Source organism: Scyliorhinus torazame, chromosome 10 (assembly GCF_047496885.1).
Source record: "Scyliorhinus torazame isolate Kashiwa2021f chromosome 10, sScyTor2.1, whole genome shotgun sequence".
In the NCBI taxonomy this organism is placed as follows: Eukaryota; Metazoa; Chordata; class Chondrichthyes; order Carcharhiniformes; family Scyliorhinidae; genus Scyliorhinus; species Scyliorhinus torazame.
In genome coordinates this window covers 101,219,286-101,234,636 of record NC_092716.1, presented here as the reverse complement: position 1 = coordinate 101,234,636, position 15,351 = coordinate 101,219,286, and the positions used below count along the sequence as shown (strand labels likewise).

The 15,351-nt window shown below is 48.9% G+C and overlaps 1 protein-coding gene across 4 annotated transcripts in view; it reads right to left on the bottom strand.

Annotated features, from left to right (window-relative positions):
- Nucleotides 1–15,351, bottom strand: part of LOC140430804 (cyclic nucleotide-gated channel beta-1-like) — a 332,757-nt gene that overhangs the window by 54,700 nt on the left and 262,706 nt on the right. For all 4 annotated transcript variants that reach the window (XM_072518506.1, XM_072518507.1, XM_072518508.1 and 1 more), the window contains one exon: nt 5,845–6,004. In XM_072518506.1, the coding sequence (XP_072374607.1) occupies nt 5,845–6,004 (160 nt within the window). The remainder of the gene's footprint in view (nt 1–5,844; nt 6,005–15,351) is intronic.

Genomic DNA, 15,351 nt, shown 5'->3' with positions numbered 1-15,351 from the left:
CAGGGAGTGCTCTATATCAACAGCAAGGGTTTCACTCCCTGAATGTTCAGATCGTGTGCAACCACCACCTCTGAATCATGCACGTGTGTGCCCGATACCCAGGGAGCGTGCAAGACAGCTACATCCTGGGGCACTCCGAGATCCCCGGTGTCTTCAAGGTCAACCCCAGAATGATGGGTTGGCTTGTGGGGGACAAGGGATACCACTGAGGTCATGGTTAATGACACTAGTGTCAAAGCCTGAGATTGAGGCGGAGACCCATTATAATGAGACCTATGCTGCCACCTGTGCTGTCGTTGAGTGGTACATCGGCCTGCTGAAAATGCTGGACCGCTCTGGCAGTACACTCCCCAGAGGGTATCCCGCTTTGTGGTGGTCTGCTGTGCCCTTCACAATCTGAATAACAGTGGGACGACATGCTGGAGGAAGAGGGACATGCGGCCTTATCTGAGGAGGAGGCGGTTCAGGAGGGGCTGAAGGACGAGCCTGAGGTGGAGCCAGAGGATGGAGGACAGGCTGTGGCAAGGGTCCGACATGCGAGGAGGACTATGAAGGTCTTCATCGTCTCTAGATTCTCCTAGAATGAGGGTGTGCGTCAGGTCAACCCCCTATTTCCCTCCCTCCCCCACCAATTCTGCCTCCCGCCAATTCCCTTCCTCCCTCCAACCCCCCTCCTGTCCATTTCCCTCCCCCCTTCCTTTGCATTTCCCTCCCCCCCCCCACACGTTTCCTCCATTCGGCATTGCAGTCACTGTAATGTTGCTCACTCATTTCCCTCCCCCATCCCCCACATTTCCCACCCCCGCATTTCCCTCCCACCCATTTCCTCCAATCAGCCTTGCAGTCACAGTAATGTCACTGACTCACGCTCCTGAATCACGGCTGCCTCCTATCATCTACATCACCTCTGGGAGAACCTTGTCCAGAGGTTCTGCATCTGGCTGGGACCCAGTGGAGTTGTGGGATCCAGCAGACTTCCGGATGATCCTGCATCCACCGGATGTGCATCAGCAACTGTGTAGTGCTCACCAGATTGTGCCCTAAAAGCCTGTACACTAATGTCATCCATCGAGATGTGTGTCTCTGCACTGATGGAAGATGCGGGTGAGAGCTGTGACACCTCGATGGTGGTCTCCTCAGAGCTCTCCTCAGAGCTGGTCTTTTCGGGTGGCGGGGGGGGGATACGGCTCCGGATGGCCCGACCTCATCAGATGCAGATTCTGCGAGACAATGGACATGTGGTCAGTGAGGGGAAAGGATCATTTTGTCTGACATAAACCACTCATTTGAGACAGGTTACCTGGGCGAAGGGGCAGTGGATCCTCACCTCTCTGGCATGGGCTAACGTTGCTGTCAGTGACTGCTCTCCTTGGGAAACCCCACGATTTCCAGGGCCCGTTCCTCATCGGGGGTGAGGACTCAAATCTCTGGGACTCCAGCTTGGCCCTTCCCCGTTTATAATGGGCTACCTTCTCCTTCAGGGAGAAAGAGAGGCCATTGTGAGCCCCACGCTTGATGGGTCAGGGGGCCTATAGCAGGTGGCATGTGTGGGCGCCGTACATGGGCATGAAGGGATTGTGCTGGCGGGTTCAAGGGGGCTCTGAGGAACAAGCATGAAGATCGGATGTGGGGGAGGGGGTCTGGAGTGCAAGGTGTCAGCCAGTGATTTTGTGGGAGGGGGGGTTAGGGAATTTGAGGGGTGGCATGCGGAACTGATGCCAGGAGAGAGGTGGTAACTCCTCCTTGCAGCTTGTTGGTGGAAATTTGTCTTCTTCCTACATTGGACGGCGGTCCTACTAATCATGCTGCCTGCACTGACAGCTGCTGCCACTGCCTTCCAGGTAGCATTGCTGACCCTGCTGCTGGATCTCTGATCCCCTTGGGGGCAGGGCCTTACCTCTCATCCACGGCACCGAGAAACCTGACCAGGTTAACATCCCTAAAGTGACGAGCAGGTCCGCGCACTGTATGCAGCGTGTTGACTTGAGTGAGTGATGAGGGGGCATTTCACAGCAGCTCTCTTTTGTTAGCGCCGAGTTGTTGGGGCGCGAGACGGGTGAATTAAACGGGGAGGGAGTCAGTAACAGCGAGACTCTCGTGGGGGGTCATTTTTGGCACTAAGCGCCGTTGAATACTGGCCGTGATCTCACCAACACGGCCGTCGCGAAACACCCCGCCAAACGTGCCCAAATCCGCACTTTGAATTTTTTCAGTTGACGCACGCTCATCAATTTTCCTTCTAATTTCCTCCCTTCTATGGTCCATCTCTGATTCTTCTCTTCCCTTCTTCAACTTCTATGTCTCCATTTCTGAGGAAAGGATACCTCGCAATATTCACTGCAAGCCCACCGATTCCCGCAGCTACCCTGACAACATTTCCTCAAATCCTGCCTCCTGAAAGGGCTCCATTCTGTTGTGTGAGTTTCGCTGTTGCTTCTGTTTTGATTTTGCTACCTTTCATAATGGTGATTCTGGCAAGTTTTGTGCAACTCAGCATTCCACCCCCCATCCCCACTGTGGCTGACAGGGGCTCGACCCATTTCCTGTACTTCTGCTCTCACCCTTTCCCCTCCCTCTCAAAACCATGATAGGATTACCCTTGTTCTCACTTTCTACCCCCACCAGCCTCCAGATTCAGAGGATCACCCTCTGCTATTTCTGCTACCTACAGCATGATGCTACCACCAAACACATCATCCCCTCCCCTGTTAGCAATCTGAAGGGACCATTCCCTCCACAACACACTTGTTCATTCCTTAATCACCCCAACACTTTCTCATGCAATCGCAGGTGGTGTAACATATAGAACAAAGAACAAAGAAAAGTACAGCACAGGAACAGGCCCTTCGGCCCTCCATGCTTGTGCCAACCATGCTGCCCATCTAAACCAAAATCTTCTACACTTCCAGGATCCATATCCCTCTATTCCCATCCTATTCATGTATTTGTCAAGATGCCCCTTAAACGTCACTATCGTCCCTGCTTCCACCACCTCCTCCGGCAGCGAGTTCCAGGCACCCACTATCCTCTGTGTAAAAAACTTACCTCATACATCTCCTCTAAACCTTGCCCCTCGCACCTTAAATCTATGCCCCCGAGAAATTGACCCCTCTACCCTGGGAAAAAGTCTCTGACTATCCACTCTGTCTATGCCCCTCATAATTTTGTAGATCTCTATCAGGTCGCCCCTCAACCTCCGTCGTTCCAGTGAGAACAAACCAAGTTTATTCAACCTCTCCTCATATGTAATGCCCTCCATACCAGACAACATCCTGATAAATCTCTTTTGCACCCTCTCTAAAGCCTCCACATCCTTCTGGTAGTGTGGCGACCAGAATTGAACACAATACTCCAAGTGTGGCCGAACAAAGGTTCTATACAGCTGCAACATGACTTGCCAATTTTATACTCAATGCCCCGGCCAATGAAGGCAATCATGCCGTATGCCTTCTTAACTACCTTCTCCACCTGTGTTGCCCCTTTCAGTGACCTGTGGACCTGTACACCAAGATCTCTGACTGTCAATACTCTTGAGGGTTCTACCATTCACTGTATATTCCCTACCTGTATTAGAACTTCCAAAATGCATTACCTCACATTTGTCCGGATTAAACTCCATCTGCCATCTTGCCGCCCAAGTCTCCAAATGATCTAAATCCTGCTGTATCCTCTGACAGTCCTCATCGCTACCCGCAATTCCACCAACCTTTGTGTCGTCCGCAAACTTACTAATCAGACCAGTTACATTTTCCTCCAAATCATTTATATATACTACGAACAGCTAAGGTCCCAGCACTGATCCCTGCGGAACACCACTAGCCATAGCCCTCCTTATATGTCCTTTTACCTCCTCTTTCCTCATGGTCTGAGGCTTTCAGGTGAGGCAGTGATTTATTTGTACTTCTTTCAATTTAGTCTACTGTGCCAGCATTGTTTTTTATTAAGGGACAGTTTAGCGTGGCCAATCCACCTACGCTGCACATCCTTGGGTTGTGGGGGTGAGACCCACGCATACACAGAGAGAACATGCAAAACTCCACATGGACAGTGACCCAGAGCCAAGATCAAACCCGGGTCCTTGGCGCCATGTGGCAGCAGTGCTAACTACTGAGCCACCATGCCACCCCATACTAGATGTTCACAATGCAATCTCTTCTTCAATGGGGAGACTAAACACAGACTAGATGATCTCTTTGTGGAACACCACCGCTCAGTCTACAAGCTTGACCCTGACCATCTGCTTGTCATTTTAATTTCCCACCGTGCTCTCACACTCTAGTTTAGCACAGGGCTAAATCACTGGCTTTGAAAGCAGACCAAGGCAAGCCAGCAGCATGGTTCAATTCCCGTACCAGCCTCCTCGAACAGGTGCTGGAATGTGGCGACTAGGGGCTTTTCACAGTAACTTGAAAGCTTTCTGGAGTCAACATTGAGTTCAACAACTTCAGACCATGAACTCTGTCCTCCATTTTTTTTGCCAAATGCCAGTCTGTATCTTGTTTTCATGCTTTTCCTTTCAGACAAATTTGTTCACTATTTCAGGTAGTTTCTGCAACATCCAATCTTAATCCTGGGACATTAGCCAATCATCTGTGCAAAGCTGCAGCAAGGGATTCGCAGATGCTCTGCTTGCCAGGACTAAACCTTCTCCATGAGCACTCAGCACCAAAATGACAGGACTAATAGAGATTGCAAGAATTCCCAAGCTAAGAAAACGAATAAAATACCTTTCAAAACCACAGCACGTTCTAGCCAGCAAAGTGCTTTCATTGCAGTGCAGTCATTGGTCCAGGAAATTTGATTAATGCAAAGCGAACTCTCACAAACAACAATGGCAAGTATGGCCAAATCATGTCTATTTTTAGGTGATGTTATTTGAGGGATAAGTGTTGACTACGACACCAAGACAAACAATCCTGATCCCCTCTAAACTGTGCCATAGGATATTTTATGTTTATCTGAGATGGCAGACAAGACCTCGGGTTAACATCTCACCTGAAAGCCATCACCTCCAACAATGCAGTACTACACCTAAGTGTCAGCTTGAAGAGGGCGACAAGGTGGTGCACTGCTGCCTCACAATGCCGAGATCTTGGGTTCGAAATCGTGGAGTTTGCACATTCTCCCCATGTCTGCGTGGGTCTCACCGCCACAACACAAAGATCTGCAGGGTAGGTGGATTGGCTATGCTAAATTGCCCCTTAATTGGAATTTTTTTTTTTAAAGTGTCAGCCAAATTATGTGCTCTAATCTCTGGAGTAGGTTGTGAATTCACAATCTTCTGACTTAGGGGTGAAAGGCCACCACTGAGCTAAAGCTGGCACCTAATAGATGTTGCACCCGTGCAACCATAACTTAATCAAATGCTGCTTCCACTCACCAACATTATTTGCAAGCGCTTTCCTTTACTTCCCAAGACCGCCAGTGTGATGCACCATCCAGTCAGCAGCTGCAGACCTTTAGCAGCTGCTGTTTCCTGCCTCCTCCCTTTCCAGCAGTGTCTCTGGGAGCAGCCAGGCCAAGATCTAACGGCCACCACACTACACCACACTATTGCCAGGTCCTGAATGTAGACCAGGAGCCAGAATTCCCAACTTAGGAACCCACATGCTTGTCCACAGGTATAGCTCATCACTTGCCTTCCAAAGGAGGAATATAAGTTCTGCCGTTGAAAAGTATTAAGGAAACTCCTGAAAATGGTGTTCATTCACATTAAGCAGTTTATACTGTTCTCCTGGGAGTTCAGCTGGTCTCCTGCCAGGATTACTATGGAGATTACCAGAATCCCTGCAGAAATGTCGAGGCCGGTAGAACTTACAGTTTGAGAAAAAGTGGCTTACATACCCAGCATTCCTTGTGATGCCCAAGTGAATTCATACCACTTCCGCACCCGGTTCTGGACGGATCGAGGAATTTTGTAGGAGTTCATATATTTCACAGTGTTATCCATGCAGGATCGATAATATGTCTGTCCAGCAGTAGCTGCGCCCACCACTTCTCTCATCTACCGAAGAGGAAAAACAGTGGATTCCAATCAGTAAAAGTAAAATGCCCAATCATGGATGTCCACTGTAAAGAGGTGATCAGAGGTCCTCAACCAGGGCTCCGTGGCCCCTTAGGGGGTGGCGAGTAGATTTCAGGCTATCTGTGAGTTGGCTTCTCCCATTGATAGTTTCCCATATTTTTTTTCTATGACAGTCTCCCTGACTGTATTAAGACAATTGGAATTGTCTCAGAAATAAATGCTGTGCATCCATAAGTTCATATTATTGGGCACCACTAGCAATATTATTGGCCGAGTTGCTATGGCTTATTGGCTTCTACAGATTTATCTTGGTAAGTTTTTTTGCTTGCTTCCAGGTTCATTGACATAGCTCATTAATGTAACACTTATTTAACTCTGAAATAAAATAGAGGGAGATGGAACTTTTAAAAACCAGAGTTGAGGATGGATAAATCAGTTGGTGAGGCAGAAATTGATGAGGGAGTGAACCTGGTTTCAAATCTTTTCGTTCCCACTACTACCTATTTCCACCCTAATTCATCATGAACCAGGAATCAAACCCAGGCACCTTCCTGTTCTGTATGGTCCAGGACCACATTGGAAGATGCTTCTGCCAACTGAGTCAAGGGAGAGATGTGCCCATAACCACATGATCTTGGGGATTCGGGAGGGGTTGGAAAGAAAGAGATTTGCAAGTCTGCCTTGCAGGCACAGCCATAATAATCAGGATATGAATTTGATTCTCTCCTTCAATGTCTTCAGTCTGAGTTAATGAAATCGCTGAAGGCAGTATCATAGTTTTCCTTGTACCTCAGACTCGGCATTTTATAATCAAAGCCCCCATGTGCTTCTCTGATGGGCAGCTAGGCCAAGTCTGGGTGCTTGAGTCCTTTGAGTTAATAACACTGACTATTTATGAAGGAGTGGCTAAAGGGTTCATGCAATAGTCTCTCAGGGCCTTGTTGTTTATTTCTCTATTTCTCTCATGTGTTGCTGTCAATACAAGTGTTGCTAATTCAAGTCACTGGCTTTCACCACTATGCTAGGGTTTAATAAGGGGGAAGTTTTGTTTCTGAAATGGACGATGTGGATCTGGCATTTTTCCAGTCAGACCAAGTGCACACAAATGAGCTGATAGTGAACACTACACTTGTTCCCGGTTCCTGTTAAGCAAATGGCTGATGGGGTGGAACAGAGTTGTACAGCAAACAGACAAATAATATAAATTTAAGACTAAATAAATTGTTCTTCATATAAGGTGCATAACTAATATTTTATAAATAAAATGTGCTCATTATATTACAGTGGCTCAATTAGTTTTTAAAAAAATAATAGAGGGGATTCTGGAAGAAAAAGGGCTGAGAACATTTGGATCAGAATTTTTCATCCGTTGGCCATGTACTTGGCAGGCCTGGAAGCGGGTGCAAAATGTGCGTAAAGGTAGGAAGCGGACCAGCACAAGCACTTCTCATCTGCTCCGCGGGAGAACGGTGCGGCCTAGCTGTAAAAAATAAATTGTGATGGGAAAACTATGCAAAGAATGTCTATGGGCAGCACAGTAAAACATAAACCTCAGCCCCAGGCATCTTTTTAAATTTTATTTCAGGCCGGACAGTTCATCCCATCCTGGATTAAGGTTGAAGCTAAATAAAAGACCCATCCGCCAACTGTAAAAGCAGATGGGCCAGGTAAAATTGCATTCAATTGGCCCCTTAATAGGCTAAATCGCCTGCTTGATTGTTGGTGGGTTTACTTTCAACTCTTGCTGTGCCCACTGATTGATATATTGCGTGTGTATGCGATGAAATAGGGACGCAGCCCAACATCTTTTCGCACAATTTCATGAACTGTTGGGTTGGGTGCGAGTCCGCCCGAGCATTGTTACATTCTGCCCTGTCGGAGATGACAGAATCATGTCTGTGTTAAGATATGAATGCAGATTATGTTGGAAAAAGTCAAAGTATGTCACGACCTTTGCAAAATACTTAGCTTGCAATGTAGTAATGCCGCATATACTCAACAAATTGAATCATCATCCATTGATGATGCCCTCCCACTCTCAGTCATGGATAAATGGCAGTCAGCAGAGCAAGAGCAATTCTATGTTGAGAACAGAAAACCTATCATTCCTCAGCAGGATGTGGTCAAACTGATTAATCTGAAATTAAAGTCATCATTTAAAAAAAAACCTCAGTTTTTGGTTATTGTCTTTTCCCATTTAGGCCCCTTTCCCACAATATACATTGGCCAAGTGCATATGTAAGTGCATATGCTTGATAAGAACTGTCCTAAACAAGTGCATATGTAGGTGACTTTCTCTTAGACCACCACCTATCCAGCTCATTAATCTGCCACTAGTTGGGGTGGGGATCAGAGGTCAGGAGTGGGGTGGGGGTAGGGTCGTGTGTGGGAGGGACTCACTTGTTTAATATCCTTATCCCCACTCCTTGGAGGATCAGTGACAAAAGTAATGTCACCGTAGTCTCAGGTGACCATAGGCTGCTGCCTTTTCTTTGAGGGGGAGAGAGCTGACTGGTGGTGATTTAACCTGAGGATCACTACACCTCAGGCGAGGAAGCGTTTAGCACACAAATGTCTTGTAACAGCAACTTGTTTAGGACAGTTCTTATCATGCCAGAAATCTTTATTCTTTCATAGAGTGATCTATGACCAGTGTGGCGATATCTTGGTTGTGTTGTAATTCACAGACTGACCACTGGGAGTCACACTAGTATATAAGTGAATGTTAGAGTCAGGTAACGGCAGACTGGCTGGAGGAAGTTTGAGAGAGAGGTTGCTTGTGCTTAGTCTTACTGCTATTCATCTGTTGTTTTGTATATAGTTTACCCACAGTTAATGTGAATAAATTGTTTATAGCTTTAGCTACAAGTGTTCTTGTAATATATATCAGGCCATCCGACAAGAACATTACATAGTGCCAGGGATGGATGGTAGTAAACACTGAGAAAAAAAACTACCAGCCTGTCACAAGGTCCACAGAGATTTGAAGATTTTGCAGACTACAGGAATTCACAACATGGAGTCCTTGAAGCCGCTAATGAGTCTCAGATTTCATGGTAAGGTGGACAGCAACTGGCGTGTGTTTAAATAACAATTTAATCTGTTTCTTACTGCAGTACATTTAGAATATCACTCAGATTCTCGTAAGGTAGTGATGCTGCTAACAGCGGCAGGGCCTGAAGCAATTGCTGTGTTTAATATGTTTAAATTTGCAAACAATGAAAATAGTAAACATTTTAACAAAGTAATTTGAAGATCTGATGCACATTGCAGCCCAGAAAGAATGGAATTCATGAAAGCTATATGTATAGATCACGTTTACAGAAGACAGGGGAGTCCACAGATTACTTCATCACTGATTTAAAGTTAAAAGCTAAAACCTATAATTTTTCTGACGTGGAATCTTTCATGATTAGGGACCAAATTATGTTTAGTGTGAATGAAAATAAGCTGAAGGAATGGTTGCTGAGAGAATTGGAGCTGTCTTTGGAACAAACAGCTAAGATTTGTCAGGCTCTATGAGCTCACAAAGCTTTGACTTACACAGATGTACGAGGCAGCGGTGCCCACTGTCGCCGTTGCTGTTTGTGCTGGCCATAGATGGCAGAGTGGCGGGGGATTATGAGGGAGCATCGGGTGTCGCTCTATGCTGATGACCTCTTACTGTATGTTTCGGATCCGTTGGTGAGTATGGGAAGCATTATGGGCCTGCTGGGAGTTTTGGAGGGTTCTTGGGGTACAAACTGAATATAGGGAAAAGTGAGGTATTCCCGGTGAATGAGCTGGGACAGCGGGCTAATTTAGGGGGGATGCCATTTACGGTGGCGAGGGATAGGTTTAGGTATTTGGGATTCAGGAAGCTGGTGGAGGAGGCCCGGGAGGATCTTAGGAGGTGGGATACACTGCTATTAACATTGGCGGGGTGGGTCCAAGTGGTGAAAATGAATATTCTGCCGAAGTTCTTGTTTATCTTTCAGGCTCTCCCGATCTTTATGCCAAAGGCCTTTTGTCGGAACATGGACATGATCATCTCAGACTTTGTATGGGTGGGGAAGGTGCCGAGGGTGGAGAGGACCCTGCTACAGAAGCAGAGGCAGCAGGAGGGGTTGACGTTGCCGAACTTGCTTCATTATTATTGGGCGGCGAATGTGGACAAGGTGCAGCAGTGGTGGGAAGGAGAAGGGGTAGAGTGGGTTAGGATGGAGGAGGAATCTTGTAAAGGGTCTAGTTTGAGGGCTCTGGTGACGACAGCATTGCCAAGCGTTCCAAGTAGGTATTCAAGGAGCCCAGTGGTGCAGTCCATGGTGAAGATATGGAATCAGCTGAGGAGGCATTTTAGGATGGAAGAGATGTCGGTGCTAACGCCACTGTTCGAGAATCATGGGTTTGAGCTGGGGGCGTCTCCAGGAGGTGGAGGGAAGTGGGGCTGGTCAAGGTGAGGGATTTGTATTTGGAGGAAGGGTTCGCCAGTCTGGAGGAGCTTAGGGAGAGGGCAGAACTGCTGAGGGGTAGTGTGTTGAGGTATCTGCAGGTTAGGGACTTTGCGTGAAATGTCTGGAGGCGGTTCCCTAGGTTGCCGGGATACACCCTGCTGGAGCGACTGCTGCTTCCGGATGTGGAAGGGAATGGAAGAATTGGGGATATTTACAAGTGGCTGGGGGAGCAGGGAGGTGAACGGGTGGTGAATGTCGTGTTAAGCACGTTGAGATAACACGGTCTGGAACTGGATGCAGCTATAACTCAAGTAGACTCCAGACCTACAAGTTAGTTCAACTTGATTTATTGAACCTTTCACACAATTTAGCACAATTCTCTGTGAGTTAGACTCTCTGCTAACCTAGATGTGATTTCTCTATCTAGACTGAACCAGACTAGCTCTTCTCCACGTGCTGTATGCGTTACGTGATATGTACACTGGACTCACTCTGTAGATGTCCCTAGTAGAAAGAGGCGGAGTGTGAGTGCCTCTTGCCTTTTATAGTGGGAAACCACCTCCCAAGTGTTCTGCCTGCTGATTGCTTATGTCCTGTTCCCCATGCTCATTAGCTGCCTGTATGTATCTCATTCAGTGCCTGTCTGCATATCATGACATCTCCCCCTTTGAAAGGTTTTCTGCAGCCTTTGTGTAGGTATTTACATGTGTAAGCCGAAAAACTAACATATTTACATGAGATGACAGTTAAAAAAAATATGTACATGTGAGAACAGGTGTCTAATGTGCAAAAACAGAAGAGAGCGAACAAAACAATTGTTCATAAGTCCAGTCTCTGGGGCTTGCGTCTGATCCGGGTCGACCGTCAGAGAGGTGGTGGCGCGGATGACGGCACTTTGATGGGCGGGGTTGCAGCCAGACTGGTGGCCTCGTGGTTTGAGGTGTCAGGAGGTGGCACAATGACAGATGGAAACAATGAAGAATGTGGTTGCGGGCGGGCAGGGCCCGTCTGTTGCGCCGCACAACAGAGCCATCAGTCATACGCACAAAGTACGATCGAGGAGCAGCCTGTCGGACAACAACTGCTGGAGCTGACCAGCCTCCGTCAGGCAGCTGGATCCGGACTGTATCCGTCAGGGATAGCACAGGCAAATCAGTGGCATGAGCATCACAGCTCTGCTTTTGCTGGTCCCTGAGCTTCTGCACCTTCTGCAGCACCGGGAGGTGATCCAGATCAGGCAAGTGTATGGCTGGAAGAGTTGGCCGCAGGTCCCTATTCATCAGGAGTTGAGCCGGTGACATGCGGTAGACAGAGGGGTTGCCCTGTATGCGAGCAGCGCAAGCTTGATGTCAGTAGCAGAATCCGCAGCCTTGCAGATGAGCTGCTTTACTATGTGCACCCCTTTCTCAACCTTCCTGTTGGACTGCGGGTAATGTGGGCTTGACGTGATGTCTCGACCATTGCTGGCTGCTGAAGCAAGGACCGTTGTCACTCATGACAGTGAGGGGAATGCTATGCCTGGAGTACGTCTCCTTACAGGCCTTGATGATGGTCCTGGACGTGAGGTCCGAGAGCTTCGCAACCTTTGGGTAGTTGGAGAAGTAATCGATGATGAGCACATAGTCACGACCATTGGCGTGAAAGAGGTTGATGCCCACCTTAGACCTCGGGGAGGTCACAATCTTGTGCTGCTGAAGCGTCTCCTTACCCTGTGCTGGCTGGAAGTGTTGACAGGTTGGACAGTTGAGGACCATGTTTGAGATGTCCTGACTGATCCCAGGCTAGTAGACAGCTCGCCTGGCTCTGCGCCTGTACTTCTCGACACCCAGATGTCCCTCGTTTATTTGTCGGAGCACCAAACGCTGGAGATTGCGTGGAATGACGATGCGATCCAGTTTGAGGAGGATGCCATTGACCACCGTGAGGTCATCCTTCACATTAAAGAATTGGGGGCACTGCCCTTTCTGCCAGCCATCGGTGAGGTGGCGCATGACACGCTGCAGAAGTGGGTCCTTGGCTGTCTCGTCGCGAATGCGAATCACCTTTTCATCCGACGCAGGGAGCTTGCTGGCCCATAGCTACCCCTGTGATTCAATCTGCTGAACGAATGCTGGGGTGTCGGCAGGCAAGGTAACGGAGCTGCCGGCAGACAAGGCATCCACAATAATGAGCTCCTTGCCAGGTGTCTACACGAGCTCGAAGTCATACCGTCTGAACCGGAAGAGAATGCGCTGCAGCCGTGGTGTCATGTCATTCAGGTCCTTGTGAATGATGTGGACCAGAGGCCTGTGATCCGTTTCGACGGTCAACGTCGGCAGGCCGTACACATAATCGTGGAACTTGAGGATTCCAGTAAGCAGACACAGGCATTCCTTTTCGATCTGGACGTATCGCTGCTTGGTGGGTGTCATTGACCATGATGCTTAGGCAACCGGAGCCCAGGAGGAGGTGCCATCGCGCTGGAGCAACACCATGCCGATACCGTCCTGGCTCGCATCTGTCGAGATCATCGTTTCCCTGTCAGGATCAAAAAACGCCAACACAGGTGCAGTGGTGAGCTTGGCTTTCAGCTCCAACCACTCTGCTTGATGAGCTGCCTGCCACTCAAAGGCAGTGGATTTTTTTACCAGGTGTCTGAGGGCCATGGTGTGTGATGCCAGATTTGGGATAAACTTGCCCGGGAAGTTCACCATCCCTAGGAAGCGCAGCACCGCCTTCTTGTCTTCAGGGGTCTTCATGGCTTTGATGGCCTTGACCTTGTCTGTGTCCGGGCGCACACCCTGCTGAGATAGCTGGTCACCCAAGAACTTCAGTGTTGTCATGCCAAAAGAGCACTTCGCCCTGTTCAGCTTGAGGCCATTGGCATGGACACGGCGGAATACCTGCTGGAGACGAGAGATGTGCTCTTCGGGGGTAGTGGACCAAATGATAACGTCGTCCACATACAAACAAACCCCTTCAATGCCTTCCATCTCTGCTCCATGATTCTATGGAAGATCTCCGAGGCCGAAACAATGCCGAACGGCATACGATTGTAGCAGTACCTGCCAAACGGTGTGTTGAAGGTGCAGAGCCTTCTGCTGGTCTCATCCAGCTGGATTTGCCAGAACCCGTGTGATGCATCCAGCTTCGTGAAAAACCGGGCATGCCGATTTGTTTCAGTCGATTTGTTTCAGCCGATTTGTTTCAGCCGATTTGTATTAGGAATACCGATTTTTGGCGTGCTCATGCATCGTACACATTTTGATCGCGACTGACAGGGTCAGTTCCTCCCCCTTTGGGATGGGGCAGTGTTCCCGCATGATATTCTGGTTTAGAACCTTGGGATGAATACAGATGCGCAGCTCCCCTGACGGTTTCTTTACACAGACCATCGAGCTGACCCAGTCAGTCGGTTCTGTGACTTTGGAGATGATGCCCTGGTCCTGAAGATTCTTCAACAGTGTCTTCAGGCGCTCCTTCAGTGGAGCCAGAACCCGGCGTGGAGCATGGACCACAGGCGTGGCATCAGGCCGTAGCAGGATCTTGTAGCGCTATGGCAGAGTGCCCATCCCTTCAAACACATCCGGATATTGAGCGAGGATGTCATCAATGCCGGCTTGAAGATCCACGTTGGGGGAGGTCATTGTGTAGACCCGCTGCAGCAGGTTCAGCTGCTTGCATGCCTGTGCGCCGAGCAGGGAGGCCCTGTCAGGCTTGACGATTTCAAACCTGAGCCTCGCGTGAATGCTTCTGTTGGAGACAAGCAGATGGCAGGATCCCAGTACTGTGATGGCATTGCCGATATAGTCCAGGAGCTGGTAGGCTGCTGGAAGGAGCTTGGGTGGCTTTTTGATGCGGTTGTAATCCGCCTGTGAAAGAAGATTGGCAGAAGCACCTGTGTCCAGCTTGAACTGGATAGAGCTTAATTAACTTTCATCACCACACGCCATTCGTCCGCAGAATCCACAGTGAGGATGGGCAGGCTTTGTGATACTGTTGGCGAGGCATGTTCACATGTGGTGATGATGCCCACATGGTAGGGGGACTCCAGGCAATCATCCTCCGGATCCGTGATACTGCCAGGATCTGAATCCTGTAGTCCGTGCTGTACACTCCGAATGCGCCTGCGTTATGGTTGGGAGCGCTGGCCCTTGACTGGCGGTGCAGACCTGCACAAAGCTGCATAGTGTCCAGGCTTCCCGCAATTCAAACAGCGCCTGCCTCTTGCAGGGCAGTGTTTGTTTAAATGGGCGGTGCCACAGTTTGGGGACGTCGTGACATCGTTACGCTCCGTGCGTCGTCGCACATGCGCAGTGCGGTCGGCAGACGTTCGCATCTGCGCAGTGTGTTGATCGGCCGCTTCGTTATCCCATTCGCATCGCGCATGCCTGGGGCCCCGGGAAGAGCGTGCAAAATGGTGGCTTTCATCGAGGCTGAGGCACTGCATCCGGGCAATAGCCTGCAACTCTGCCACGTGGGAGGTACGTTTCTCAGTTTCAGCCGATTTGTATTGGGAATACCGATTTTTGGCGTGCTCATGCATCGTACATGTTTTGATCGCGACTGACAGGGTCATATGTTTGATTTTCAAAAGCTGCTCCCTCAGCGGATCCGAGGGAACGCCAAAAATGATCTGATCCCCGATCATGGAGTCAGCAATGTCATCAAAGTTGCAGGATAGCGCTAGTGGACGGAGATTAGTTAGAAAGGAGTTCAAAGATTTGTCTTTACCTTGTAGGCGTTGCTTAAAAATATAGCGCTTGATGATTTCATTGGTGTCCACTTCACAATGACTGTCAAACTAGTCCAGGGTGGTCTGAAACTTCGTCTTGTCCTGGCTGTCGGCGAAGTTGAACGAGTTAAAGATTTGGATGGCTTGATCCCCCGCAGTTGATGCAAGGGGCGCGATCT